We start from the raw sequence: 26,319 nt of genomic DNA on the forward strand, positions 1-26,319 counted from the left end.
AGAGGGTGCTGGTTTATATAGGCACGATATGCCTCAGGTTCAACGAACCTGGACATCATGAATGACTTTGATGAGCGGCAGTTAATGTGCCTCAGGTTCAACGAACCTAGACGTCGTAAAGAGCATTCAATGTCCGGTCATTAGTGACGACATTAACCCTCTGTTTTAATACTCTTTACTGCAAAACATCCTTCTTATCTCAGCACATCACGTCGCACCGCACTGCACCGCACCGGCACCTGCATGTCACGTCCGGCCGCGCACGCGCACCGCACCGCCCGTCCGGCTGGCCGGCCGCACCGCGCCTCGCCTCGTCTCGGCCTCGGCCACGGCCCGGCCCGGCCCGGCCCGGCTCGGCGAGGCGAGCGAGCGCGCGCGCATGTGGTTCACCGTCCTCCTCTTACCGGCTTCACAAGTGGTGTACACGAAGTCCACCTTTTAAGTCGGTTGAGATCCTTCTCAATTCCCGGTACGGAATTAAGCATTGATTCCCTAGCATTAATAGTGGGCTTTAAATTCTTTTACTGCTTTAGAAGTAATGGGCCAAGCCCATTACTCCAACAATCCCCACCAAGAAATTCAAGCCACACTAGAAATACCCTCATTCCCTCATTGATATACCAGTATTCGACAGAGACTGTTAAGTTGAACTTCCATCTAGGACAAAGGCTACACTTATTCACAACTGTGCAATGGACTATGCCTTGAATTGCCAGTTTTGTGCAAACAAGTTTGACCAGAGCCCTACACTGGTACTAGGCTGCAAAAGCATCCCCGCGGTTTGGAGCTTATAAGTCATACTACAGGCCCTTCATGAGTTTCTAGAGAATACCCAATTCTCATATACCATGACCAGTGGTCAAACTCATATAGGTGTGTTCCTTTCAGATGTTCTGTAGGACAATATCTTTGTTTCAAGAAAACAACTCATTTGTTTAAAAAAAACCACCTGGCACACATTAAGGTATAGACCAACCTGCCATACAGATTAGAAGAGAAATACACCTTATACACGGAATGAGCCATTTTCACAAAGGTTCTCTTCTCACAGTCAGACTTTAGTTTGTTTCACCATCCTAATTCACGGGATCTCTGATCACATAAGACAGGTTTCCACTATAGAATGACTCACGTGGGTCTCAAGCCCAATTCCATAGATGCATTGTCTATCACATTTCGTGAAAGACCCTTTGTAAACTGATCTGCCAGATTTTTAGCCGTCTGAACATAGTCCAGGGCTATAACTCCGGAGTTTCTCAATTTTCTGACAGATTTCAACCGCCTTTTCACATGTCTAGATGACTTCATGTTATCCTTTGAACTATTCACCTTGACAATTACCGTTTGATTGTCACAGTTCATTAGGATTGCCGGTAACGATTTTTCAACTATCGGCAAGTCCATAAAGAGCTCACGAAGCCACTCAGCCTCAACAGTGGCGGTATCTAATGCTGTGAGTTCTGCTTTCATAGTTGACCTCGTTAAGATGGTCTGCTTGCAAGACTTCCAGGAAACAGCTCCACCACCAAGTGTAAACACATATCCGCTTGTGGCCTTTATCTCATCAGCATCAGAAATCCAATTTGAATCACTATACCCTTCTAGTACCCTTGGGTACCCGGTGTAGTGAATTCCATAGTTCATTGTCCCCTTCAGATAGCGCATTACTCCTTCAAGAGCCTTCCAATGATCATCTCCCGGGTTTGAAACAAACCGGCTCAGTTTGCTTACAGCAAACGAGATGTCAGGTCTTGTAGCGCTCGCTAAATACATTAATGAACCAATGATCTGAGAATATCTCAGCTGATCTCGCATTATCCTTTTGTTCTTTCTAAGAATTAAACTGGCATCATATGGTGTTGAGACAGGTTTATAGTCGCTATAACCAAAGCGACTTAACACCTTCTCCACATAGTGAGACTGTGTAAGAATCACCCCACCATTGATCTTTTTTACCAGTTTTATATAAAGGATAACATCAGCTTCTCCCAGATCCTTCATCTCAAAATTTTGAGATAAAAACTCTTTGACTTCCTTAATCACATTAAGGCTAGTGCCAAAGATCAGTATATCATCCACATACAAGCACAAAATCACTCCTTCAGCCCCACCATAGCGATAGTACACACATCTGTCAGCTTCGTTCACAACAAAGCCGGCAGAGGTCAAAGTTCTATCAAATTTTTCATGCCACTGCTTAGGCGCTTGCTTGAGACCATATAAAGATTTTAACAACTTACAAACCATTCCTTCTTGACCCTTTGATACAAACCCATCCGGCTGATCCATATAGATCTCCTCTTCTAACTCTCCATTGAGGAAAGCCGTCTTAACGTCCATCTGATGAACGAGAAGACCATAAGAGGCTGCCAGAGAAAGTAACACTCGAATTGTGGTCAATCGGGCAACTGGTGAATAAGTGTCAAAGAAATCTTCTCCTTCTTTTTGGGTATAACCCTTGGCCACAAGCCTAGCCTTGTACTTTTTAATAGTACCATCTGGCCTAAGCTTTTTCTTGAACACCCACTTGCATCCAACCGGTTTACATCCATAAGGACGTTCAACGACCTCCCAAGTTCCATTAGACATAATAGAATCCATCTCACTCCTTACTGCTTCCTTCCAATAATCAGCATTAGGAGATGAATATGCCTCTTCAATGGTTCTGGGTGTATCATCTATGAGGTATACAATGAAATCATCACCAAAAGACTTTACAGTCCTTTGTCTCTTGCTCTTTCTCGGAGCATCATTGTTATCCTCCTCAGAATTTTCTACAAGTGTATGTTCATTGTGTTCTATCGGCTCAGCAGAGCCATCATCCTCGATGAACTCTTGCCTAGATGAACTTGTTTCATCTCTCATGGGAAAAATGTTTTCAAAAAATGTAGCATCTCTGAACTCCATTATAGTACCAACATGCATGTCAGGTACTCCAAATTTCACTATTAAAAATCTATATCCAACGCTGTGAATAGCATAACCTAGAAAGATATAATCCACAGTTTTAGGTCCAAGCTTATGTTTCTTGGTTATTGGCACACTCACTTTTGCCAAACAACCCCATGTACATAAGTATGACAGTGTTGGCCTTTTCTTCTCCCATTCCTCGAATGGAGTTATCTCTTTATTCTTTGTAGGAACACGGTTTAGGACATGACATGCAGTCAATATAGCCTCACCCCACCATTCCTTGGAAAGTCCCGCTGTATCTAACATGGCGTTAACCAAATCCGTTAGAGTGCGGTTCTTTTTTTCGGCAACCCCATTTGACTGAGGTGAATAGGGAGGCGTCCTTTCATGAATAATACCATGTTCCTCGCAGAATAAAGTAAATAAATTTGAGAAATACTCGCCACCACGATCTGACCTAACTCTTTTGATCTTTCTCTCAAGTTGGTTTTCTACTTCAGCTTTATAGATTTTAAAGTAGTGTAAAGCTTCATCTTTTGACTTCAACAAATAGATGTAGCAAAATCTAGTACTATCATCAATCAAAGTCATGAAATATTTTTTACCACCTTTTGTCAACACTCCATTCATTTCGCACAAATCGAAATGAATTAATTCTAAGGGTGCCAAGCTCCTTGCCTCCGCGGTCTTATGAGGCTTACGAGTTTGTTTTGATTCAACACATACATGACACTTAGAATTTTTGACAAAAGTGAACTTTGGAATTAAGCTCAAATTAGCCAAGCGCATCATACAACCAAAATTAACGTGACAAAGCCTCGAATGCCAAACATTTGTTTCATCAACGTTAATAACATTGTATGCAATTTTATTACAAACATCTGACAAAGAAAGACGGAACAAGCCTCCGCTTTCATAACTTTTTCCAACAAAAGTACCAAACTTAGACAAGATACATTTATTGGACTCAAAGACTAATTTGAAACCATCTCTACACAGTAGAGAGCCGCTGACTAAATTCTTCTTGATGGTGGGGACATGCTGCACGTTCTTCAGCTGCACGGTCTTCCCCGAAGTAAACTTCAGATTTACCGTACCAACACCAAGAACACGCGCATGTGATCCGTTCCCCATCAGCAAGGAGGAAGTCCCGCCGGTCTGGTAAGAAGAGAACAAAGAAGCATCAGCACAAACATGAATATTAGCACCAGTGTCAACCCACCACTCGGGTGAACCAAAGACTGAAAGAACAGTAGGTAATAAATTACCGTACCCCGAAGTTCCTCCAGGCTCGCTAGTAACCATGTTGGCGGAGTCGTTGCCTTTGCGGTTCGGACACTTTGCAGCAAAGTGATCCGTACTAGCGCACACATAGCAAGCTCCCTTCTTCTTCTTCTTCTTAAAAGTGGTTGTCTTCTTAGTCTTTGGTTGGTTCTGCGGTGGCTTTTTCTTATTCTTGTGGGAGTTGTTCTTCTGAACAAGATTGGCACTTGAAGCACCAACAACTCCTTTCCCACGTATGTCCTTTGCTCTCGCCTTCTCCTCAACATCAAGAGTCCCTATGAGTCCATCTATTGTGAACTCATGTCTCTTGTGTTTTAGAGAAGTAGCAAAGTCCCTCCAAGAAGGTGGCAGGTTAGAGATTATACCTCCGGCCACAAATTTATTGGGTAACACACATGGGGACTCTTTGCTGCAATTTTTGAGATCTTTTGCCAGAGTATGTATTTCATGAGCCTGTTCCACTACAGAACGGTCTTCGACCATCCTGTACTCAAGGAACTGCTCCATGAAATACAACTCACTCCCGGCGTCAGATACTCCATATTGAGCCTCAAGAGCATCCCACAATGCTTTGCCAGTTGGCAGCCGGATATAAGAATCCACCAGGTTATCACCGAGAACACTAATGATCAAGCCTCGAAAGAGAATATCAGCCTCATCGAACGCACTCCCTTCCTCTGGAGAGAATTGTTCAGGCTTACCCTCTTTCACATGGATCACTCTTGATAGTGTTAACCACAGTATAAGCCGCTCTTGCCAACGTTTGTAATTTGAACCATCAAAAGGTGGTGGTTTGAGTAGGTTTAGTAAGTACCCCAAGGCGGGACCAGTGCTGGAGGCACCGGTTGCGCCGTTACCAGCTGGAATAGACATGCTATTCGACTGGTCTTGCTCGAAGTAGCTGAACTATGTCGATGCAGGAAGATGTTCGTAGTGCAGTCCCACAAACGGTTACGCCGGGAAGTAGACGAAGGAGTCGTTCAGGGAGCGAGCAGTCGCGTCAAGACGCTTCCCAAAAACCTAATTGCCCGCGTCCCGTGCAGGACCTTCAGCGAGCAGAGGTTCCGGAGGCCCTGCTCTCGCTAGACCTGTGCGCGCAGTGCTAGCGTAAAGAGCCTTCAATGTCCGGTCATTAGTGACGACATTAACCCAGCACATCACGTCGCACCGCACCGGCACCTGCACGTCACGTCCGGCCGCGCCTCGCCACGGCCGGGCCCGGCCCGGCGAGGCGAGCGAGCGCGCGCGTGTGGTTCACCGTCCTCCTCTTACCGGCTTCACAAGTGGTGTACACGAAGTCCACCTTTTAAGTCGGTTGAGATCCTCCTCAATTCTCGGTACGGAATTAAACATTGATTCCCTAGCATTAATAGTGGGGTTTAAATTCTTTTAATGATTTAGAAGTAACCGGCCAAGCCCATTACTCCAACACTTTCTGGCTTCTCGATCGAAAGGCACGACTCTGAGGTCTTCGGTTCATCGGAAATATCTGCACGGCGAGGTCACGTTCGTCGCTACGTGGCGCGCTGCCGAATGCCAGTTTCGATGACCCACTCGAACTGGCGGCACCCCGTTGTTATCGAATCCAATCGATGTCTGGATGGAGGTACCGTATTTACCCCTTCCGAGGAATCAGAAACGTCGATAAATTTATCAGAAAACACGCACGAAAGGTCCACGAACGGGGAATATCCCGAGTAGTGTCGAGCTGTTAGAAAAATCACTGGTCCACACTTCGTTTTTTGCATTGCTTGGCAGTTGTAGTACTTCCATTGAAAACCTCCAGAGCTAATTAGGGAAAGAAAATTATTACAGAATGATACTTATTTGCACTGACCAAGGGAAGTTGTGAAACCCAAAGATAGTGAAGAACTGGGGACAGGTTCATCGGATTTGTGTTCTCAATCTTTATACCTTTTTTTTTTACTGCGGCATAGACCCCCGAATTATTTTTTTGTTAAGTTTAGAGCCTGGATCATGTTTTCTGAATGCTGGTAAACATGCATGAGCGAAATGTGTATGAACGCTTTAAGAGTACTCCATCAGATAACGCCCAGGCAATTCCGTTTCCTGAAAATGGAATTGGGGAGGAGCCTTGTTTCGAAAAAAAAAAAAGATAAGGCCCAGGCAAATATTAAGAATTCTTCTTCTCTTTTTTTCTTTCTTTTTGCAGCATGCCAAGAAGCGCCTTCTCGTGGACCTGATAAGTCGCCACCAGCACGACACGCGCATATCGTATCAAACTACCGCTACCGGATCCTGAACTCCCGTGCGATCTCGCCGCGATCCGCGAGACGGCTCCCGTCAACAAGAACCACAAATCCAAGACCAGCTTCGCTCGCAGCGCGCGTGCATGGCCCCCACGTCTCGGCAAGGCAGGGGGCGCCCGAGGACGAGGGGGAACGCGACGAGAACCGTGGACAGCGGCGCCGACGAACCACCGTCGCCAGCCGCCACGTACGCCCTGGCCGGCTGCGCGCCGAGCCACGGGCACCGCACCGCAGATGGGCAGGCAGGGGCCGAGCGGCGAGCGAGCGCGCGTACGGCGGCGGAGAAGATCGCACACTTGGCACGGGCGGACGGGGCCGGCGGGCCGGGCGGTTTTGGCCGGTTTCTCGCGTGGAATGGAATCCTCTCCGTCTCCGCTCTGCCCTCGACTTTCGAGAGGCGAGCGCGCGAGCGGGGGGGTTTGTGGTCGTGGACGGGGTGTGGTACGGCTCCGCTGCGCAACCACACATCGCGCGCATGGGAATGCAGGCGATCGCTGGATCTACGCCCCGCGGCGCGGCTCAGGCATAGACGCGCAGGGACAGTGCACCGTGCACATCGCTCGCAGTTGCGCGGGGCGGGATCTTTTTGCTTGCTCCATCCGGGTACACGGACTTCTTCAAGGACGGTTGGGCTGGGCCGCATAATTTGTTACTGTACGTGGCAGTAAATTGTTGGCGCCGAAATGATCCACTGGGATGGAACGTAAAATGACGCATTGCCGAACACGTAGCTTTTTTTCTGCTTCCCAAAAAGACTCCTTTATTATTCTATTTCTGGTGCTAACTTTATTGTGGCAGAAGGAGGACGAATTGCACATTTGACAAGCCTTCCCTATTTTTTTAGTTATTACGGGCCGGCCATTTGACTTTTCTTTTTGAGTGGCCTGGTGGGCAAATAAAATAAAAGTAGACAAAGTTTCTTTTGTTTTATGGGAAAATAGGCCCTGTTTAGTTCCCAAAAAATTTCCTACAGTACCTGTCACATCAAATTTTTGGACATATGCATGGAGCATTAAATGTAGTTAAAAAAATAACTAATTACACAATCTAACTGATTAGTACGAGATGAATATTTTAAGCCTAATTAATTCATAATTAGATATTATTTATCAAGTAACAACAAAATGTGCTATAGTACCAAAACTCAAACTTCTTTGCGAACTAAACACAACCAAAGTTTCGAAAAGATGGGTGAAGCCTGGCCCGTGCTAATCCCATATCCACACGTGGCATTAGACTTGCGGCCTGTACCAGGTGGTGATGATGGATGCGCGATGATGTCGAACCAGCCCAGGGCCTCAGGCAGGGACGTACTCGGCCCAGCGCCACTGCTGTAGTCAGCCGCGCCAGCCCGGAGCAGGTGGGCTTCGCTGGGTTCCGGCCTCCAGGCAAGCTTGATGAGAAAACCGGCACGGCACAGGGCACACGAATGGAGTGGAGCCAGGTGCTTGCTTGCTTGCTCTTTTTTTTTTTGGTTTTGATAAGGAGTTGCTTGCTAGGTTGGCTGATACAAAATCATACGAGTCCTGCCTTCCAAACCTGAGCTGATCCAGAAGCGCACGCACGTGCTCTCGGCATAATTTTACAATTCTGATATTTAGGCAGTTCTTTATTAGAGGGAAAGGTGGAAAAAAAAAACACCTAGCGACACGTAGACTAGAGCGGCGATCGTTCTTGAAGAAAAAAATGGGACCGTGTTAAGCCGCGACCAGTCGCGCTACAGGGGACTGCGCGACCCTGCAGCATGATCCAAACCGCAAAGCCCGTGACCCCTCCTTTCTTTCGGATTTAACGAATGCCTCCCCGTCGCACTAATAAATGTCACTTTCAGACTACAGTATGATGAGAGGTCAAGTTCAGATTCTTTTTTCAACTTCTTTAAATAAATATTTTATCTTCTTCGTATGATCTCCGTTTTTAATACCGATTGCACCATTGTGTTCTACGTGATAAGATGAACAAAACTAGATCTCACTTGTATATATTTCGAAGGTGTTCTGCACTAGTAACAATTTATACGCAAATTTGAGTTTGATATTATTGAAGGAGTTGCTACAATATTTATATAAATTGCCACAAATGTAAGATAAAGGTTGCTACAAAAACATAATTTGTTATAAGCATAAGTTATCACAAAATAGGATCTTTCATATACATAAGTTGTCACAAACATAAAATATACACATAAGTAGTAAAAAAAAATTAAGTTGTCATACACATAAGTTTATATACAAATTATTATAAAAATAAAGTTGTCACACATTTAAACAAAAGTTGCCAAAAAAATCTATTATACATATTAGTTGTCACGCGTATAAGATATAAGTTACTGCAAATAAAATCTATCAAATTCGAATATATAAGTTGACACAAAATAAAAATTGTTATGCACATAAATTGTTACTATACTGAGCCGATTTACACATAAATTGCTATCGAGTGTAAGTCATCACATAAGTTGCTACTAGTATAAACATCGTTAAAACATATGCAACTGGGGTCTAGTTTCGTTCGTCTCGTCACGTAGAACACATTGGTGCGACCAGTTTTGAAAACAGAAATATTATAAAATAGATAAAACATTTTTTAAGTACAAAGTTCATTTCCTTGTAAGCGTGGTGCACGTGCAGCCATGACATTACTGGGATGTGCATGCAAGCCACATTAATTTTTTTTTAAAGTATGATCTAGTACGTGGGCTGTTATACAAACTAGCATGTGGGTTGCTGGACTGCGAACGCATTGTACACTTGCCGAGGAGTTAAGGCCGCGCGTGGGCCTTAAGATGTGACTGTGTGATCGCGCGGGGATGGGCTGGACCGGTCGCGCGTTCATCCTCCGGAGCGACCGGTCGCCTGGTAGCTTTTTCCAAAAAAAATGAGAAGGGGGCAGTGATTTTCCAAGACCAGTAGTAGCCGTCTAGAAGGACCCGTTCTCTAGAAGCCAGAATACCGGGCGCACTAATCAAGTCCTGCCGTATTACTTTGAACATTAGCCAGCCTGACCGGCTGACCCTGATGCCGGTTGACTCTCCGGGGGAGGAATTTGCACATGTTGCCGTGGTTGCTGCTGACCTAAGCCATGATTCAGAAACTTCCATGTCAGGCCCGTTTTCTGAGCTTCTAGAAGCCATGGTGTCCGAATGAATGGTCCGTGGACCAAGCGCACCGAAATGGCGACGCGATGGCTCGACTCCGGATTACCAGGACAGTATCTTGTCCTCTCTGTGCTAAAAAACTGCGGCAGATAAGAGAGTACAGTAAACTTTATGTTCTTTTCATATCGGCTCTGTGGAATAGAAGTTTGGCCACTGATCTAGATTGTAATAATATTCGTGAAATCAAATAAAAGGCCTACTACCGAAGAAAGTTGTTTTCAGGAGAAATCTGTAATATCAATTTTATTCATTTCTTTCAAAAGGGGTTTTGTTATTTGTATGAAGGAACGACTTGTTTAAAATGACATGGACGTTGTTTACACCGCAGTTTTGTCCATAGTCAATGGTGTTTTCTTCCAGTAGTTTTCGTATGACAGCACCGAGACAGTGCACAAGGACATGGAGGTACACTCTATCCGGTTGTTAAAAAATTTTTGTTAAGTAGTGCCACTTTGTTCTCGTCACAGATTTTCAGTGAATAATTTCAGTATCACCACACAGGACAATGTCTTTTTCCTGCCACCTATCCAAAGGGGGAAACTAGGTCGATATGCATGGGATAAGCCGTACAATATAAAGTAGACGGGTAATTTCACACTGTTATTGTTTTATCCAACATTAGTGCCGCCATAATTGTTTGTCTTGTCACAAATTGATGTCTCTAGTCCTTAATAAAGGGAGTTGCTATTTAACACATCGTTTGCTTCGTCCCCCCCCCCCCCCAAGCGATGACTGAATAATAATATAGAAATGAGTAACAATATTTTAAACATCAAATGAGAATAATGATCCATTATGCAATATATTCCATAATTTACTTATTTGATGTGTTAGATGTTAATATTCTGCTCTATAAATTTGATCAAATTTAAACTACTTTGACTTAGAACAAAGCAAAATGCCTGACATTTTAGGATGGAGAGAATGCGAGTCAATGACCCTTTTCTAAGCTCGGAAGTCAAACATTTCGTTGCTGAAGAACACTAATAGTAGTTGTGGTAGCGTGTATGCTCCTAATTGGAAACCTTCCGTCAGGTGATGTACACAAGGCATAACTTACTATTACTAATTGGAGATTTCTTTTGAAATCTCACATGAAGCCACCCAAGATCCTATGTGGACACTCTAAAAAAAATAGAGAAATTCTTAACGAAATAAGAAACATCCAACCATCAATCCGACAACTCTAATCACAATACTCACTGAATCTATTATCTTTTCTAATGAATTACGTATAAATGTCATTATAAAAAATAGACTACAGTAACCCCCTAAATATATATCTAAATTACCCATCTCTACCATTATAAAAAAAATCTAAAGTAAACCCCTAATATTTATGTAAATTATCCGCCTATGCCATTATAAAAATAATGCAAATAGCCCTCTACATTTGCATATAAATTATTCAATTATGTTGTTATTAAAAGTAACCCCTAAATGTGAATCTAAATTATATAATTGTAACAAAAATATTAAAGTGTATTTCTAAATTATTATTTCTATTATTATTAATATATCATTTATGTTATTATTTATATAAAAATACTATCGCTATATGTTTCACCATGTATTCATGTATGATGGAAGAGACAAGAACACCAATTCACAAACAAATGGTTCAATTAAATATACATCAACACACATGGAGGTGTGATACAAAATAAAATGTATTGCAACTAGATAATATTAAATATGTACTTAAGAGTATGTGTTAGAATATTTAATATAGATAAAAGAGAGTATGAGATAGATAATTATAATTATTAGATATAAACCTTACTTTTGTATTAATTCTAATTAGCCTGTGCAGGAGTACGGGTTGATAGTAGGCTAATAGAATGTAATTACGAACGTCTAGTTGGTAACCAAATTTAGACAATATTTTTTTTGAGATTACACAATACAACTCAGACACTCACAACGCACGCACACTCATATCCCTATAAACACACGTACGCAAACTCTGCCCCTATGAGCATCTTCGAAGACTGAGCCGGCAAATCGTCGAGATTGACGAAATCACCACAGACGCCTTGCTGTCGACGAGAACGCCACCACCTAATGCACAACGCCATTAAATCCCAGAATATTCGCTCCCACGGGGAGTCGAACCCGGGAACTCAGGTGCCACCGAGACTCTTATAACCACTAGGCTACATGCCTTTTCGCAAATTTAGACAATAAATTGTGGCCATGAAATTGGTAATTCCGGAATTTTTTGGATAAACCATATGATACGCAGTAGCATGATAAGTTCACGGTTTTCTTGTTTGTACAACATTGGTGCCACATTTTTTGTTTTACTAATCACAACAGCGCCCTCCTCTTCCGATTTCCAGAAGACAGTGAGGGAGGAGGCTAGCCCCCCCTCCCCCCCCCCCCCCCCCCCCCCCCCCCCCCCCCCCCCGCGTTCATACTGTTCCAACTTCCAATTGCCGTGAACCGTGGCCACGCGCAGCAAAGGCCCCGGCGGAAAATCAAACGCTGACGCCTTCCGGTCCAATTCGTGCGCCTGCCGGCCATTCCATCTGACTCTTTCTTTTTTTTTTTCAGACCTGCTCCTGCACAGATCCCTCCTTGATCTTCCAGACATCCGCGTCCACTTCGCGGCACAACCCTGAGCTCTCCTCTCCCGCTCCCGCAAGCAACAGAGCGTCATCGCGCTCGAGCTTCTCCTCCCCCTTGGAACACCCCGCCCGCCCCTTGCAAGCGACCAATCCAAAGAACTTGGTCGCTTCTCTCGTAAACTCCACCCCGGACAAACTCGGGTGAAGATCCCTTCTTGTTCCGCGCCTCGCTGATTCCAACCTTATCTGCGCGCCGCGGCTGCTTAGTTGGCGGCGAGAACGAACCAGCGATGCGGCCGGAACGGCCATTGCTGCCGCCGTCCACCCCGCCCCTGCCGCCGTCGCAACAGGCGGATGTAGCGGCGGGAGAAGCAGCCATGGACGACGTGCCCGCCCGGCTGCCGGACCCGGTGCCGTCGCCGATACTGCGGCACTCGCCCGCGAACTCGGTCAGGCGGACGCGATCGCTGCGGTCGCTCCTGGCCGACTCGCCGTCGGTGACCTTCGCGGCGGCCAACCTCAGGTCGGGCTCCAAGGCCGAGTCCATGGCGTCCTCGCTCGAGAGCTTCCAGTTCCAGCGCGACGGGTCCAGGTCCGCAACCCCCGCGGGCCTCGGGCGCGTGTCCACCCGGCGGTCTGCGTCCGAGCGCGCCGGCTCGCAGCGCGACCTCCGCGACGAGGACGCCCGGTTCGTGTACATCAACGACGCGGAGCGCACGAACGCGCCGCCGGCGGGGCTCCCCGACAACGCCGTCCACACCACCAAGTACTCCGTCCTCACCTTCCTCCCGCGCAACCTCTACGAGCAGTTCCACCGCGTGGCCTACCTCTACTTCCTCGTCCTGGTGGCGCTCAACATGGTGCCGCAGCTCGGCGTGCTGACGCCGGCCGTGTCCATCCTGCCGCTGGCGTTCGTGGTCAGCGTCAGCGCGGTCAAGGACGCGTACGAGGACTGGCGGCGGCACCGGTCCGACAAGAACGAGAACAACCGCACGGCCTCGGTGCTGGCGGCGGGCGGCGAGTTCCGGCCCAAGCGGTGGGAGGAGGTCCGGGTGGGCGAGGTGCTGCGCGTGGTGGCCAACGAGACGCTGCCCTGCGACATGGTGCTGCTGTCCACCAGCGACCCCACCGGCGTCGCCTACGTGCAGACCATCAACCTGGACGGCGAGTCCAACCTCAAGACGCGCTACGCCAAGCAGGAGACCATGGCCACGCCGCCGGAGGCGCTCACGGGGGTCATCAAGTGCGAGCGGCCCAACCGCAACATCTACGGCTTCCTCGCCACCGTCGACCTCGACGGCCGCCAGCGCCAGGCCATCTCGCTCGGCCCCTCCAACATCGTGCTTCGGGGGTGCGAGCTCAAGAACACGGCCTGGGCCGTTGGCGTCGCCGTGTACACCGGCCGGGACACCAAGGTGATGCTCAACAGCTCCGGCGCGCCGTCCAAGCGCAGCCGGCTGGAGACGCACATGAACCGCGAGACCCTCATGCTGGCCGTCGTCCTCTTCGTCCTCTGCTCCGTCGTGGCCCTCCTGGCGGGCATCTGGCTCGGCGACCACGGCGACGACCTCGCTGCGATCCCCTTCTTCCGCAAGAGGGACTTCTCGTCCGCCGACGACCCCGACGCCACGTACAACTGGTACGGCATGGGCGCGGAGGTGGCGTTCACCTTCATGAAGTCGGTGATCCAGTTCCAGGTGATGATCCCCATCGCGCTCTACATCTCCATGGAGCTCGTGAGGGTCGGGCAGGCCTTCTTCATGGTGCAGGACCGCCACATGTTCGACGAGAAGCGGGAGGCCAAGTTCCAGTGCCGCGCGCTCAACATCAACGAGGACCTGGGGCAGATCAAGTACGTCTTCTCCGACAAGACCGGCACGCTCACCGAGAACAGGATGGAGTTCCGGTGCGCCAGCGTGCACGGCGCCGACTTCAGCGACGCCGACGGCGCCAACGCCGGCGACGGGCATTCCGTGACCGGTAAGCAGACACACCTCCATCATTCAAGTTAGGTTGACTAGTCACCGGTGGCGGGCAGTTTTAGTTTAGCACATGGAATCAAACATTGCGAACTGGCGATGCTAAAATTGTCAGTTTGTCACCGGGCTCCGTTTCGATTGCACGAGCTTGGAAAATTGCTGGAATTGGAGGGTTCTGACGACGCTGACCGAGAAGCTGACGGCACCACTACTTGGTGCCGTTTCGTGTGCGCGCCATCTTTGATTCATAGCGTACGTAGGACACAGACATAATCGTGCAGTACTGTTCGCCGTAGTTGACTATGGGACTGTTAGTATCAGGCTTTTAAACACTAGAGTTTTGAGCATCGTCCATTGCAGAGCCAAGGCTCTGATGACGGCCCAACCTCGCGATCGACGCAACTATTCTAGGATCACTAATGGCCCTGGCTAACATCCCTGTAGGATGAGAATTACCAGTCCTCAACTAATCCATCACCGGTCTAACATTGTTTAAGGATCCCTGTTGCCTCGATAGCGATGAGTCGTCATCATCATCATCTGTTTTGTTTCCTGGTACACGAGGCTGGCACGAATGAAACTTGACAGAGCAATTACCAGACCAATCTGCTGACCGGCAATGCTCCAGTTACTGATCCGAATTTCATGTGTGTGGCTGACGCAGACAACGACGGCGTGGTCCTGCGCCCGAAGACGGCGGTGAGGACGGATCCGAGGCTGGTGGCGCTGCTCCGGGACGGCGCCGGCGCCAAGGCCGACCGCGCGCGCGACTTCTTCCTGGCGCTGGCGACGTGCAACACCATCGTGCCCATCGCCGCCGCCGGCGCAGCCGGCGAGAGGGAGCGGGTGCTGGAGTACCAGGGCGAGTCCCCCGACGAGCAGGCGCTGGTGTACGCGGCGGCGGCGTACGGGTACACGCTCGTGGAGCGCACCTCCGGCCACATCATCGTCGACGTCTTCGGCGCCAGGCAGAGGTACGCCCCCCTGCTCCGTTCTCGGCCCCTCCTCCGTCATCACATCTGCATTGTCTATTTGTCTTGCTGTTGGGTGCATTGCTTGTTTCATTGTTTGTTTGTTTTGCTTGTTCCCTTGCTTTTCTAGCTGATAGCATCGCCGTTCCATTGGCGAATGCTCGCTCTCTCTCTCTCTCTCTCTCTCTCTCTCTCTCTCTCTCTCTCTCTCTCTCTCTCTCTCTCTCTCTCTCTCTCTCTCTCTCTCTCTCTCTCTCTCTCTCTCTCTCTCTCTCTATTTTTGTTTAATCTTCTGTTGTTGCGGATAACAAAGATTAGTGCGTGCATGATTGGGCGGCGCGACGCCATGGGATCGATAGCTACGCCGCGTAGGCAGACGTCGGACAGGCCGCGCGAGACAAGGGGGAAACGGTCACCGGAGGAGCATGTTTTTCAATGGCGCCACCAAAATCCCCGGGCCCGTTCCAGCCCGATACGTTCCCCTCCGCATCTGCGATCAGCGAAAAGCAGAGCACTCCGCACATCATCACCTGCTCCACTTGGCTACAAAACAGACGACACCTGCCGCGGGGCTGCTACGCACGCTGATCACCCGTTGATTAGGGTCCCCTTGACGGCGCGTCTCAGCATCAGCAGCCCGGCATGCCACGCCTGCAGGCAGGCTGCAGATTGACCGTTCAAAATCATTGGCCCCCGCGTACGTCCCTGCCAGCCTGGCCCGCGGCGTACGGACCACCGGGCACCACGTTTTTCGGGCCGGGGGTGACTCTGCTCCGCTGGGCACCCTGCTGCACGATGCCACGCGAAACCAGTGTGAGTTTTTTTATGGTTTGCTGGTTGGTTGGTACTGCACAGAGCATTAGTTTTTCGGTAGCTCAAGGCCGCCATCACGGGACGCGAACTCGGTTGGTCACCAGGCCTTGTTTCTCTCGGGCACGGTGGGTGGGGGCGCCGGGCGGCTTCTCCCATCAGGATTCCGATTCCCCCGGCGTCCCGTCCAGAAATTGAAATTCCAATTCGGAAGCCCGGAAGGGTGCCTCTGACGTTGCGGGCATGCGCAGCCGCAGCACGTAGTGGCGGCGGCGATTCCACCCGCGCGCCTCGGCACGTTCTGGTTGGCATGGAGACCCCCATTGACATGCCGCACCTTCCAACAATTCTCAAAACTCCGATGGAAAGAAGACCGGGGCGACGCAACGCGCACGTCATGGTTCAGGCCCGTCTAGAAAGAGAGTCGCCATCTAGTAGTGGACATGTGCGAGGACTGGAGGCGCGAACCGTCCACGACGCGCCGGTACGTGTCGGCGCGCGGAAGCTTCCGCCGGCTGACGCGCGGGCACGGGGTTCGCGTGGCGTGTTCCCATGTGCGCCGCGAGGGGATTATTAGACGGTTAGACCCCTCACCTGCTCCACGGAGTATATTTTGATTCCCCGACCACGATCACGCCCAGCTCGGTTCATACGGGCAAACCCATCATCATTAATTCATTATCAATCTCAACAAGGAGCTCTGAAGTCTCTGATGACCCCGGCGCGGCGGCGGGCCCACGGGCCGGTGGGTAAACGCCACCAGCCCGGCGGGCCTTTTGCGGGAGGCGCAGCCAGGATTTGACCCGTGCGGAGCCCTCTCTCCCGTGCCGTGCGTGCTCCACAAGGCAGATCCGCGGGGCCCCTGCCGCGCCCGAACAGGCCAGGCCGGACGGTGCCCACGAGGCTTCCAAAAATTCCCCGTCGTCCTTCGGTCCTGCTGCCCCACCCCTCCCCCCCCATGTGTCCAGGAAACCACCCTCCCCTGGCCCTGTGGCCTTCTGGGCTGGTAGGCCAACCAACCTGCCCGGCCGGCGGCGGCCGCCCCGGCCCCGCGCCGGGTACGGACACGGGCGCCAGCCGCCCGGTCCCCCCGCGGCCCCGCCTGCGCCACCCCCGCCCGGCCGCCGGGCGCCAAATGTCACGAGCGTCCCAGCACTCGCCGGGGGTCCGGTGCCGCGTGCGTGGCCGGCGGGCGGGTCCTCCCCGGGCCCGAGACGGTCGCGCCCGGCGCCCGGCGTGGCGTGCTGGAACAAACGAACGAGGCTTTTTACTCGTGGACACGGGCACACGGACGGGCACGCCGCTCTCAAGTTCAGCCCGGCGTGCCGTGCGGGACGAAGTCGAAGTGGTTCCGGCGAGTCCTGCTGGTTTACCGTGGTGTTTGACCCGGCGCCGGTCGGCCATCATCGGCTCCAGTACGTCACCGGCGCGGCGGCGCCATGTCCATCAACCCGCTGCGTTCTTCTGTCTTCTGTCTGTGGATTAGCACACGAGAGATTTAGAAGAGTCAAAGCTGTCTGATCCTCGCGGGGCCTCGGTGAAGTGTAATAAGAATGCAAGTTACAGGGCCTGCCTTTTGCGATAGCATGCACGTGCGCGCCTAACTTCTCGCCGTGCCGTGGTTCGTTAACGTAACTAGGTCCAGGCAGCCAGTAGCAGAGTTTAGCAGGTTTGAGTTGGTTTTTGTATTGGCTCCCCGCATGCATGATCCCAAGAGATCCATCCTTGATCGTATCATCATCACCATCATCGTCATATGAGGTTTGTCTTCGCCCATGAATTGTTTTGGCCGGTCAATTCAGGGCAACTTCACGCGGCGGGGAGATATTCCACGAACCAACTTTCTCCTCGTCAACATCCCAGGGCTTCCTGGCCAAGAAACCCAAACCTCCCTTAATAACGGATGGAAAACACACACACAAAAAATCCCCCCGACGTCGTGATCAGCATTGGTCCGTTTATATAAACTGAAAAAAAGATATTTTAAAATGGAAGTTTCTCCATGCTCCCAACCAACCTGTTGTTATCATAGAACCCAGCCTTTTTTTTCAGATTGAAATAGATAATTGGCTGCCATTTTCCTGGATCCAAATCTCCATCAGGTGCTTAAAGTGAAGGAGGAGAAGAGGAAAGAAAATGTCACCTCTGTCCTCTCGTGATAGCTCCACCGTACAGGCAGGCACTGATTTGCCCATGCATCCAGCCATCCACGGGCAGATCAAATCCAAGCACCAATTTTATATTTTATTTTGGGTATCAAATCCACTGTGCGACGTGGCGTGGTCAATTCACGCCTTTGACGCACGGTGGGGGATCGATCACCCATGCAGTGCAGCCATCCAAAGCTCTGAAACTCACGCCTCCTGTTGGTGTTGGGCATCTCTCAGTCCCACTGCCTCGCAAGTACTGCCACAGTGAGGAATTGATGCCGCACCACGTCTCAGCCAGTGCCAAGCAGCCATCACTCATCATGACCACATCCAAGTTTCACGAACACTCGCCTTCGGTCACGATGGCTAGAGTAGAGAAATGGAGCACTCATCTGCCACACCAGCCAAGCCATCATCCATCACCCAATCCTTGCTTTTCTCAGAAAAAAAAGATTGTTAACTTCTCTGACCATCATATGCCTGCGAGTTTTTTAGAATCCCCTTTTCTATAGAACCATGCACGCAGAGCCAAGGGATCTTCGAGTTTTTTAGGCGCCTGCCATGCCTGCGAGTCGTGGCGTGGGACTGGGCAGGGGCGACGACAAGCACGATCGTCACCGCGTGATCCGGTTTCTAGAAGCGGACGAGATGCGGACGGGGCGTAGTTTACGGGCTGGAAAAGTTGGCTGCTCTGCTTGATGTCAACTGCTCCCTGCCCGAGCCGCTTGTCCGGACGTTGACCCGGTGCCGCCGGCGGCTTAACAGAAGATTTGTGCGTGGCGGCTTTTAACGGCCCAATACTGCGACGCGGATGAGGAGCGTGTCTCCCTGACAAGATTCCCTATGGATTTAAAAATAGCACGCAGCTTGTGATTTCTAGCGTGATCGCGGGCCCTGCCGTGATCTGGAATTGGAAAATGGTGGGGGGGGGGGGGGGGGAGTACGTGCGGGCACAGCAAAGTCAGCCGGTCAGCGATCCTGTTTTGCGTTGCTCTAGACCACCCCTTGTGATTGCCGTGCAAGTAATGCAATCCTGTCTTATTTTTTCTCCCCCTCTAACTAGTAACTACTAAGAAATCGAGTATGATTGAGACGTAGCACTATAGAGCTGTTTAAAATCGGTTAGAACCCAGCTAATGGCATTTCATTGAGTAATTTATGCTTATTAAATGATATACAGTATACTAGTAGCATGTGAAAGTGAATAAATGCGTTTTAAAAACTGAAGTTTTCTCTGCTAATATGCAACCATAGAGTATGTTGTCAAACTAAAAAAGCCTCTGGAATGAATACTACTACTGTAGGACGCATAGCAGCCACCGGCCAGAAAAGAGTGCCTTGGAACTGGAAGCTTAGCCATGAAGCGAAGCTTTGCCGAATAGGACGTGGAGCCTTTTATTGCAACCAGGAAAAGATTTAAAGAGCAGCGCAACGCAGCTGATCTCTGCATGCAGAATTGCAGATAGATAGACCTCGGTTTAACTGATTCGGGCCCACCCGCACCAAGAAGGAAAGTACACTATCACTAATCCACCATCCATCCCGCTGGCCTTTTTGGGTCCGAAGCTTCAAGATCTCCGCCCACAACGCAGCCCGCGGCCGGCACCGGCGCGGCGCCGCCGGGACCAAAACCGCCCGGAACGTAGCTTTTTGTTCAATTGTTTAGCAGCCGCGAAAGCGAAACCCGCTCCGCGCTCGTTCGACGGCCGTCCCGCCACCGCACGGAGGCCGCCGGGGCCGGCCGCTCCCGTCCACCCTTGACCGCGTTGCGTCCCCCCTGACCCGCAGGCGACAGCTCCATTTCCCCGCTTGGTGCGTTCAAGCTCCCATCGGCTTGTCGATTTTTCTGTGTCGTATCGGCACGAGCGGGGGTCGGAGAAGTTTCTAGGAGCGCGGGGAGTCAGAGGGGGGAGCGTTACCAAATCTTCCTAATTCTTTAAGCTTCGGCAGCAGATTCCTTGGTTCAGAGAACATAAAACCAACGCGGGCAGGGCGAGCGGAGCACACACGAAAGTCTACGAGCTCTCTCGCCCCTCATACAGATGGTGCCGTCGTCCTCACCAACGCCCCCTGCCAGATTTTAAGCGCCATGGCCAAACCATCTCGGCTTGCATTTCTCCCTTTCTTCCCGTCTCTGCGCTTCGCTTCCTCCTCCTCCTTCCTTTTTTTCTATTGAATAAACTCCTCCTCCTTCCTCCCCGGCCTGCGGGGGACGACGGAGTAAACGGGCCCTGGTGAATCCAATCTTTAATGCGCCAGTCACCGTAGTTACTCCCAGGCGTCCAACCTCGGCCAACCACCCAGCCTCCTCCTCCTACTCGCTTGCCTCTGCCTTGCCTTGCTTTGCCTGCCAAAACCCAACTCGTCCTCTGCTCGTGAGCTCGCCTTCCCCTCCCCTCCCCTCCCCTGTTCTCTCAGCCCGAGCGCGGCGAGTGCCGCTCGGCCCCGATCCCCCGCCTCTAAAAACCCCGGCTTTCGCGCGCGCTCCGGGAGCGCCATGCCCGGGAACACGGGAGCCCGGGGTTCGGGGCGCCGTGCCGTCTGACTCCGCGCCGGTCGGCCGCCTCCCGCCCGCGCCCCGGCCCCGCCCCGCCGTCATGGCCGAGGACCACGGGTCGTCGCGGCACATGTCGGCGTCGCAGAAGGAGCTGGGCGACGAGGACGCGCGGGTGGTGCGCGTGGGCGACGCCGCGCGCACCAACGAGCGCCTCGACTTCGCGGGCAACGCCGTGCGCACCGCCAAGTACTCGCCGCTCACCTTCCTGCCGCGGAACCTCCTCGAGCAGTTCCACCGCCTCGCCTACGTCTACTTCCTCGTCATCGCCGTGCTCAACCAGCTGCCCCAGCTCGCCGTCTTCGGCCGCGGGGCCTCCGTCATGCCGCTCGCCTTCGTCCTCGCCGTCACCGCCGTCAAGGACGCGTACGAGGACTGGCGCCGCCACCGCTCCGACCGCGCCGAGAACGGCCGCCTCGCCGCCGTACTCTCCCCGGACGCCGCCGGGGGCGCCCAGTTCCTCCCGACCAAGTGGAAGCACGTCCGCGTCGGCGACGTCGTGCGGGTCGTTTCCGACGAGTCGCTCCCCGCGGACATGGTCCTCCTCGCCACCGGCGAGCCCACCGGCGTGGCGTACGTGCAGACGCTCAACCTTGACGGCGAGTCCAACCTCAAGACCCGTTACGCCAAGCAAGAGACCCTCTCCACGCCGCCCGAGCGCCTCGCCAGCGCCGTCATCCGCTGCGAGCGCCCCAACCGGAACATCTACGGCTTCCAGGCCAACCTCGAGCTCGAGGGGGAGAGCCGCCGGATACCGCTCGGCCCGTCCAATATCGTGCTGCGCGGCTGCGAGCTCAAGAACACGGCCTGGGCCGTCGGCGTCGTGGTGTACGCCGGCCGGGAGACCAAGGCCATGCTCAACAACGCCGGCGCGCCCAAGAAGCGCAGCCGCCTCGAGACGCACATGAACCGCGAGACGCTCTTCCTCTCCGCCATCCTCGTCGTGCTCTGCACGCTCGTCGCCGCGCTCTCCGGCGTCTGGCTGCACACCCACGAGGAGGAGCTCGAGCTCGCGCAGTTCTTCCACAAGAAGGACTACCTGAAACGCGACGACAACAATGACTACGAGAACTACAATTACTACGGCATAGCGGCGCAGATCGTGTTCATCTTCCTCATGGCGGTCATCGTGTTCCAGATCATGATACCCATCTCGCTCTACATCTCCATGGAGCTCGTCAGGCTCGGCCAGGCCTACTTCATGATCCGGGACACCAAGCTGTTCGATGAGTCCTCCAACACGAGGTTCCAGTGTCGGGCTCTCAACATCAACGAGGACCTAGGCCAGATTAAGTGCATATTCTCTGATAAGACCGGCACGCTCACGCAGAACAAGATGGAGTTCCGGTGCGCGAACATTGACGGTGTCGATTACAGTGACATTGCACGACAGCGACCTGCTGGTAGGGTAGTTTCTCCCTTATCCCCATCAATTCTTTTGAATAGGATTATAGGAGAGCCATTGTTGGCAATTGATTGCTTTTGATTCGTAGCAGAGGGTGATCGGATTTGGGCGCCAAAGATATCGGTGAACACCGATCAGGAACTGGTCAAGTTGATCAGGGATGGGGGTGATACAGAGCAAGGGAGGCAGACCCGAGAGTTCTTTCTCGCCCTGGCAACGTGCAACACCATTGTCCCCATGGTAACTGATGGCCCGGACCCTAAGAAGAAGGTGATCGATTACCAGGGCGAGTCACCAGATGAGCAGGCATTGGTCTCTGCTGCTGCGGCATATGGCTTTGTGCTAGTTGAACGAACATCAGGACACATCGTGATCGATGTGCTCGGTGAGAAGCAGAGGTACTATTGATTGAGAAATTCTTCTTGCGATTCATAATGTAGGCAGACTCTTTCGGTGGAGTGCAGCTAACAGATTAACAGCATTAGAAACAGGGAGAATGGGACGTACAGATTTCTTTAGAATCATAGCAGCGGCAGCTTGCCACTGGTTTCTGTCTTTCAGTAGTTCAAATTTTTGTTGTTTGTGGTTGTTGCTTGCATTCTCCTTTTTGGTTCTAGTGCAAACAATCGGTAGTGTTTTTTTTTTTTTGAGAGGAAAAGACAATCGGTAGTGTTTCTGGTACTGGAACAGCAGAAAAACTGTCCCAACTCTTTTACCGTGCTTGAATGCTATTGCTTAACTCCCATTTATCGTGCAATGCATGGATTCACCTATTGTCTTTACACATGTAGAAGAGTAGTGCTTACCACATTTTTTTTTCAATGTTACTTAAAGCATTTATTTGTAAGTCATGCCTTTCTATTTCCTAGAGCATTTGGTTAAACAGTTTCCTTTTACTGAACTTGATTTGCAGATATGATGTCCTTGGTCTTCATGAGTTTGACAGTGACCGCAAGAGGATGTCTGTTATAATTGGCTGCCCTGATAAGTCAGTCAAGCTTTTTGTTAAAGGCGCAGATAGTTCAATGTTTGAGGTTATTGACAAAATGTTGAATTCAGATGTTATCCAAGCAACAGAGAAGCATCTCCATTCTTATTCATCATTAGGCCTGCGAACGCTTGTTATCGGTATGCGGGAACTTAGCCAAGAAGAGTTTCAAGAGTGGCAAATGGCTTATGAAAAGGCTAGCACCGCACTACTAGGAAGAGGGAACCTACTCCGTGGTGTGGCTGCCGACATCGAGAGGAACTTGCGCCTGTTGGGAGCCTCTGGTATTGAGGACAAGCTGCAGGATGGAGTACCTGAAGCAATTGAGAAACTGAGGGAAGCAGGGATCAAGGTGTGGGTGCTAACAGGCGACAAGCAAGAAACTGCCATCTCCATCGGCTATTCCTGCAAACTTTTGACACGGGACATGACACAGATTGTAATCAATAGTCGCTCAAGGGACTCATGCAGAAGGAGTCTGGATGATGCAATCACCATGGTTAACAAATACCAATCATTCTCGACAGATCCACAGCTTAGAGTGCCTCTTGCTTTGATTATTGATGGAAACAGCCTCGTCTACATTTTTGATACGGATTGGGAAGAGAAGGTATACTATCATACTAGAATATGTATAAACTCAGTACTTCTACTGTCAGCAACTTACGAATTTTCAATTTGCAGCTTTTTGAAATCGCAATTGCTTGTGACGTCGTCCTATGCTGTCGGGTAGCTCCCCTGCAGAAGGCTGGTATTGTTGATCTCATAAAGAAGAGAACAAGTGACATGACACTTGCTATTGGAGATGGTATGATTTGTTTTGTTATATTCTATTTCAGAACTTCTGCTATCCTTTATTTGTCAAAAATCTGATAAGAATTATGTTTTCAGGTGCAAATGATGTGTCCATGATTCAAATGGCTGACGTTGGCATTGGCATCAGTGGGCAAGAGGGAAGACAAGCTGTTATGGCCTCAGATTTTGCCATGGGTCAATTCAGATTTTTGGTTCCTCTGTTGTTGGTTCATGGCCATTGGAACTACCAGAGGATGGCCTACATGATCCTATATAACTTTTACAGAAATGCTACTTTTGTCTTTGTGCTATTCTGGTAAGCACAGTTCCATAATTAACTTCTTGGTTCTGTCTGAATAAGGAACAAATATTAATTCGTTAACTATTGCAGGTATGTACTTTACACTGGTTTTACCCTGACAACAGCAATAACTGAGTGGAGCAGTGTGCTATACTCTGTGATATACACCGCTGTCCCTACTATTGTTGTTGCCATTCTAGATAAGGATCTCAGCCGCGGGACATTGCTGAAATATGCCCAGCTATATGGCCCGGGGCAGCGTGAGGAGAATTACAATTTGAGGCTATTCATCTTCATCATGATGGACTCAGTATGGCAGAGCGTTGCATGTTTCTTCATCCCTTACCTTGCATACAGGAAGAGTGTAATTGACAGTTCCAGCCTCGGAGACCTCTGGACACTCTCTGTTGTCATTCTTGTCAACATTCACCTGGCAATGGATGTCATCAGGTGGAACTGGATCACACATGCAGCGATATGGGGAAGCATTGCTGCGACATGGATTTGCGTCATGATCTTAGACTCCATACCTACCTTGCCTGGTTTCTGGTACGCGCCCATCCTTAATACTTTTTTCTACTTATGAGATAAAGGTCTGCATGGTTGCTGATTCTGTAAATTGTATGACAGGGCAATCTATAAGGTGATGGGAACTGGGTTATTCTGGGCACTGCTGCTTGCGGTAACCGTAGTCGGGATGATTCCTCATTTTGCCGCAAAGGCCTTCATTGAGTATTTCATCCCCAGTGACATCCAAATCGCGAGAGAAATGGAGAAGTCACAAGATACCCATGATGCAACCCATCCAGAAGTTCAGATGAGTTCTGTAAGTAGAGCTTAGAGTAGGGCATTACACAGTGATCTTTTGTTCGTTCGGATAGGATAGCTCTACACCTTTCTTTTGTTCTTTTTGTTGTGTATAGGCAATTCTTTCAGCAGTGTGCAAGCTTTCTTGATGCTTGCTCCATTGCCAACTATCCAAAGGATAGCCCCCTTGTACCCATTGTGTATCCACCCGCCAAATTTTGTTGATTTACATGAAAGGAAATCGTACAGGAGTTAATTGTACAAAACAGAAACTGGTCCGCATGGCTTATGATGGTATACACTATAGCACAGTACACATTCAAGTCAACTGTACAAATTCAGTAACCGTATTAGCTTCGTTGCATCTTTATACGCTGGTTTCAGACTTTCAGCAAGCACTTCATGTTAGTTCAGTAATTTCGTTGAATCAATTGTAAAAGCATTATTACAGTGGTTCATTTGAAGTTTGAATAAGTGATTGGATAATATGATATAGACAGATTGGGTACAAGTCGACCGGGAATCTGGGAAATTTCTTCGCCCGTCTCTGTCACAAGATTCAGCTGATCAACGCAACACCGTTATCTAAAATATGAGGCTGATTGAGCCGATAATCCATCACGTACGTTGGCGGTCTGCTGCTTTCAGTATTAGGTGCGCACAAAGTTTGTTAACCAACTGGAAGGAAAATTTGAGCTTGTCCATGTCACTCTTCAGTGAAATGTTTACAATAGGCATTTTAAAATGAATAACTGGTAGGCAATGAACCAAGCCAAAGCAGAAACGTTATCTGGAACGTTCTGCCTGGAGTACAATCCATGTTGAACGTTCAACAGTTTACTTCTTAGGGCAGTTGTATCACAATTCACAGCCCAGAAATCTCTTGGGTAATATTGTCCATTTAATATGCTGGCGTAGTAGTATCCATTAACTTTAAGGTAGTGTTTGGTTAAGTGAGTGGGGTATATCAAATGAGTGAGGCAGGGAGAGCCTGAGTCCATAGTGAAATTGACGTTTTTGGAAATGATGTGAATTCACTGCATTGTTAATTGTTATTATTTTTATATTGACTTAGTTTACTGCAGCTTTTTTATTTGTCCATTCAAGTTACGCCCGGTGCATCATGGAAGCAACAAAATTATATTCTTAAATAAAAGGGAGAAAAGGTACAGGCTCCACAGCTGATAATTGAGGACCCACCTGATAATTGACTGACAGTGCTTGTTTTTTTCACAATAACAAGTATTCAAGAAAACATAATTATTTCGCTTCGAGAATCACAGTCACAGTTGCCACAGAAACAGACTTTTAAAAGTTCAGATACCCAACCTTAATCCAACATCATGAAACGCATCAACAGACATC

General features: G+C 49.8%; 1 protein-coding gene across 3 annotated transcripts; it reads left to right on the forward strand.

Moving 5' to 3' along the window:
- The first annotated feature begins 12,230 nt into the window (after positions 1 to 12,230).
- Positions 12,231 to 25,226, forward strand: LOC120652511 (phospholipid-transporting ATPase 1-like). 3 transcript variants are annotated; one of them, XM_039930365.1, is made up of 7 exons: positions 12,231 to 14,174; positions 14,838 to 15,147; positions 22,977 to 23,661; positions 23,736 to 23,859; positions 23,943 to 24,162; positions 24,238 to 24,696; positions 24,778 to 25,226. In XM_039930365.1, the coding sequence occupies exons 1-7, from the start codon at positions 12,485 to 12,487 to the stop codon at positions 24,986 to 24,988; spliced, it is 3,699 nt and encodes a 1,232-aa protein (XP_039786299.1). In that variant the 5' UTR covers positions 12,231 to 12,484; the 3' UTR covers positions 24,989 to 25,226. The 3 variants fall into 3 exon arrangements, with proteins under 3 accessions (XP_039786299.1, XP_039786300.1, XP_039786301.1); XM_039930366.1 differs by lacking the exons at positions 12,231 to 14,174; positions 14,838 to 15,147 and adding exons at positions 20,084 to 22,061; positions 22,152 to 22,461 and having other exon boundaries at positions 24,778 to 25,212; XM_039930367.1 differs by lacking the exons at positions 12,231 to 14,174; positions 14,838 to 15,147 and adding exons at positions 20,401 to 22,061; positions 22,155 to 22,461.
- The last annotated feature ends 1,093 nt before the right edge of the window (positions 25,227 to 26,319 follow it).

The sequence above is a fragment of the Panicum virgatum genome, chromosome 9K, assembly GCF_016808335.1.
Source record: "Panicum virgatum strain AP13 chromosome 9K, P.virgatum_v5, whole genome shotgun sequence".
Lineage (NCBI taxonomy): Eukaryota > Viridiplantae > Streptophyta > Magnoliopsida > Poales > Poaceae > Panicum > Panicum virgatum.

Coding starts and splice junctions, on each gene's coding strand:
- LOC120652511 (XM_039930365.1), top strand. CDS start 12,485: ATGCGGCCGGAACGGCCATTGCTGCCGCCGTCCACCCCGCCCCTGCCG. Junction 15,148..22,976: donor GTCTTCGGCGCCAGGCAGAG/GTACGCCCCCCT, acceptor CTTGATTTGCAG/ATATGATGTCCTTGGTCTTC. Junction 23,662..23,735: donor ATACGGATTGGGAAGAGAAG/GTATACTATCAT, acceptor TTCAATTTGCAG/CTTTTTGAAATCGCAATTGC.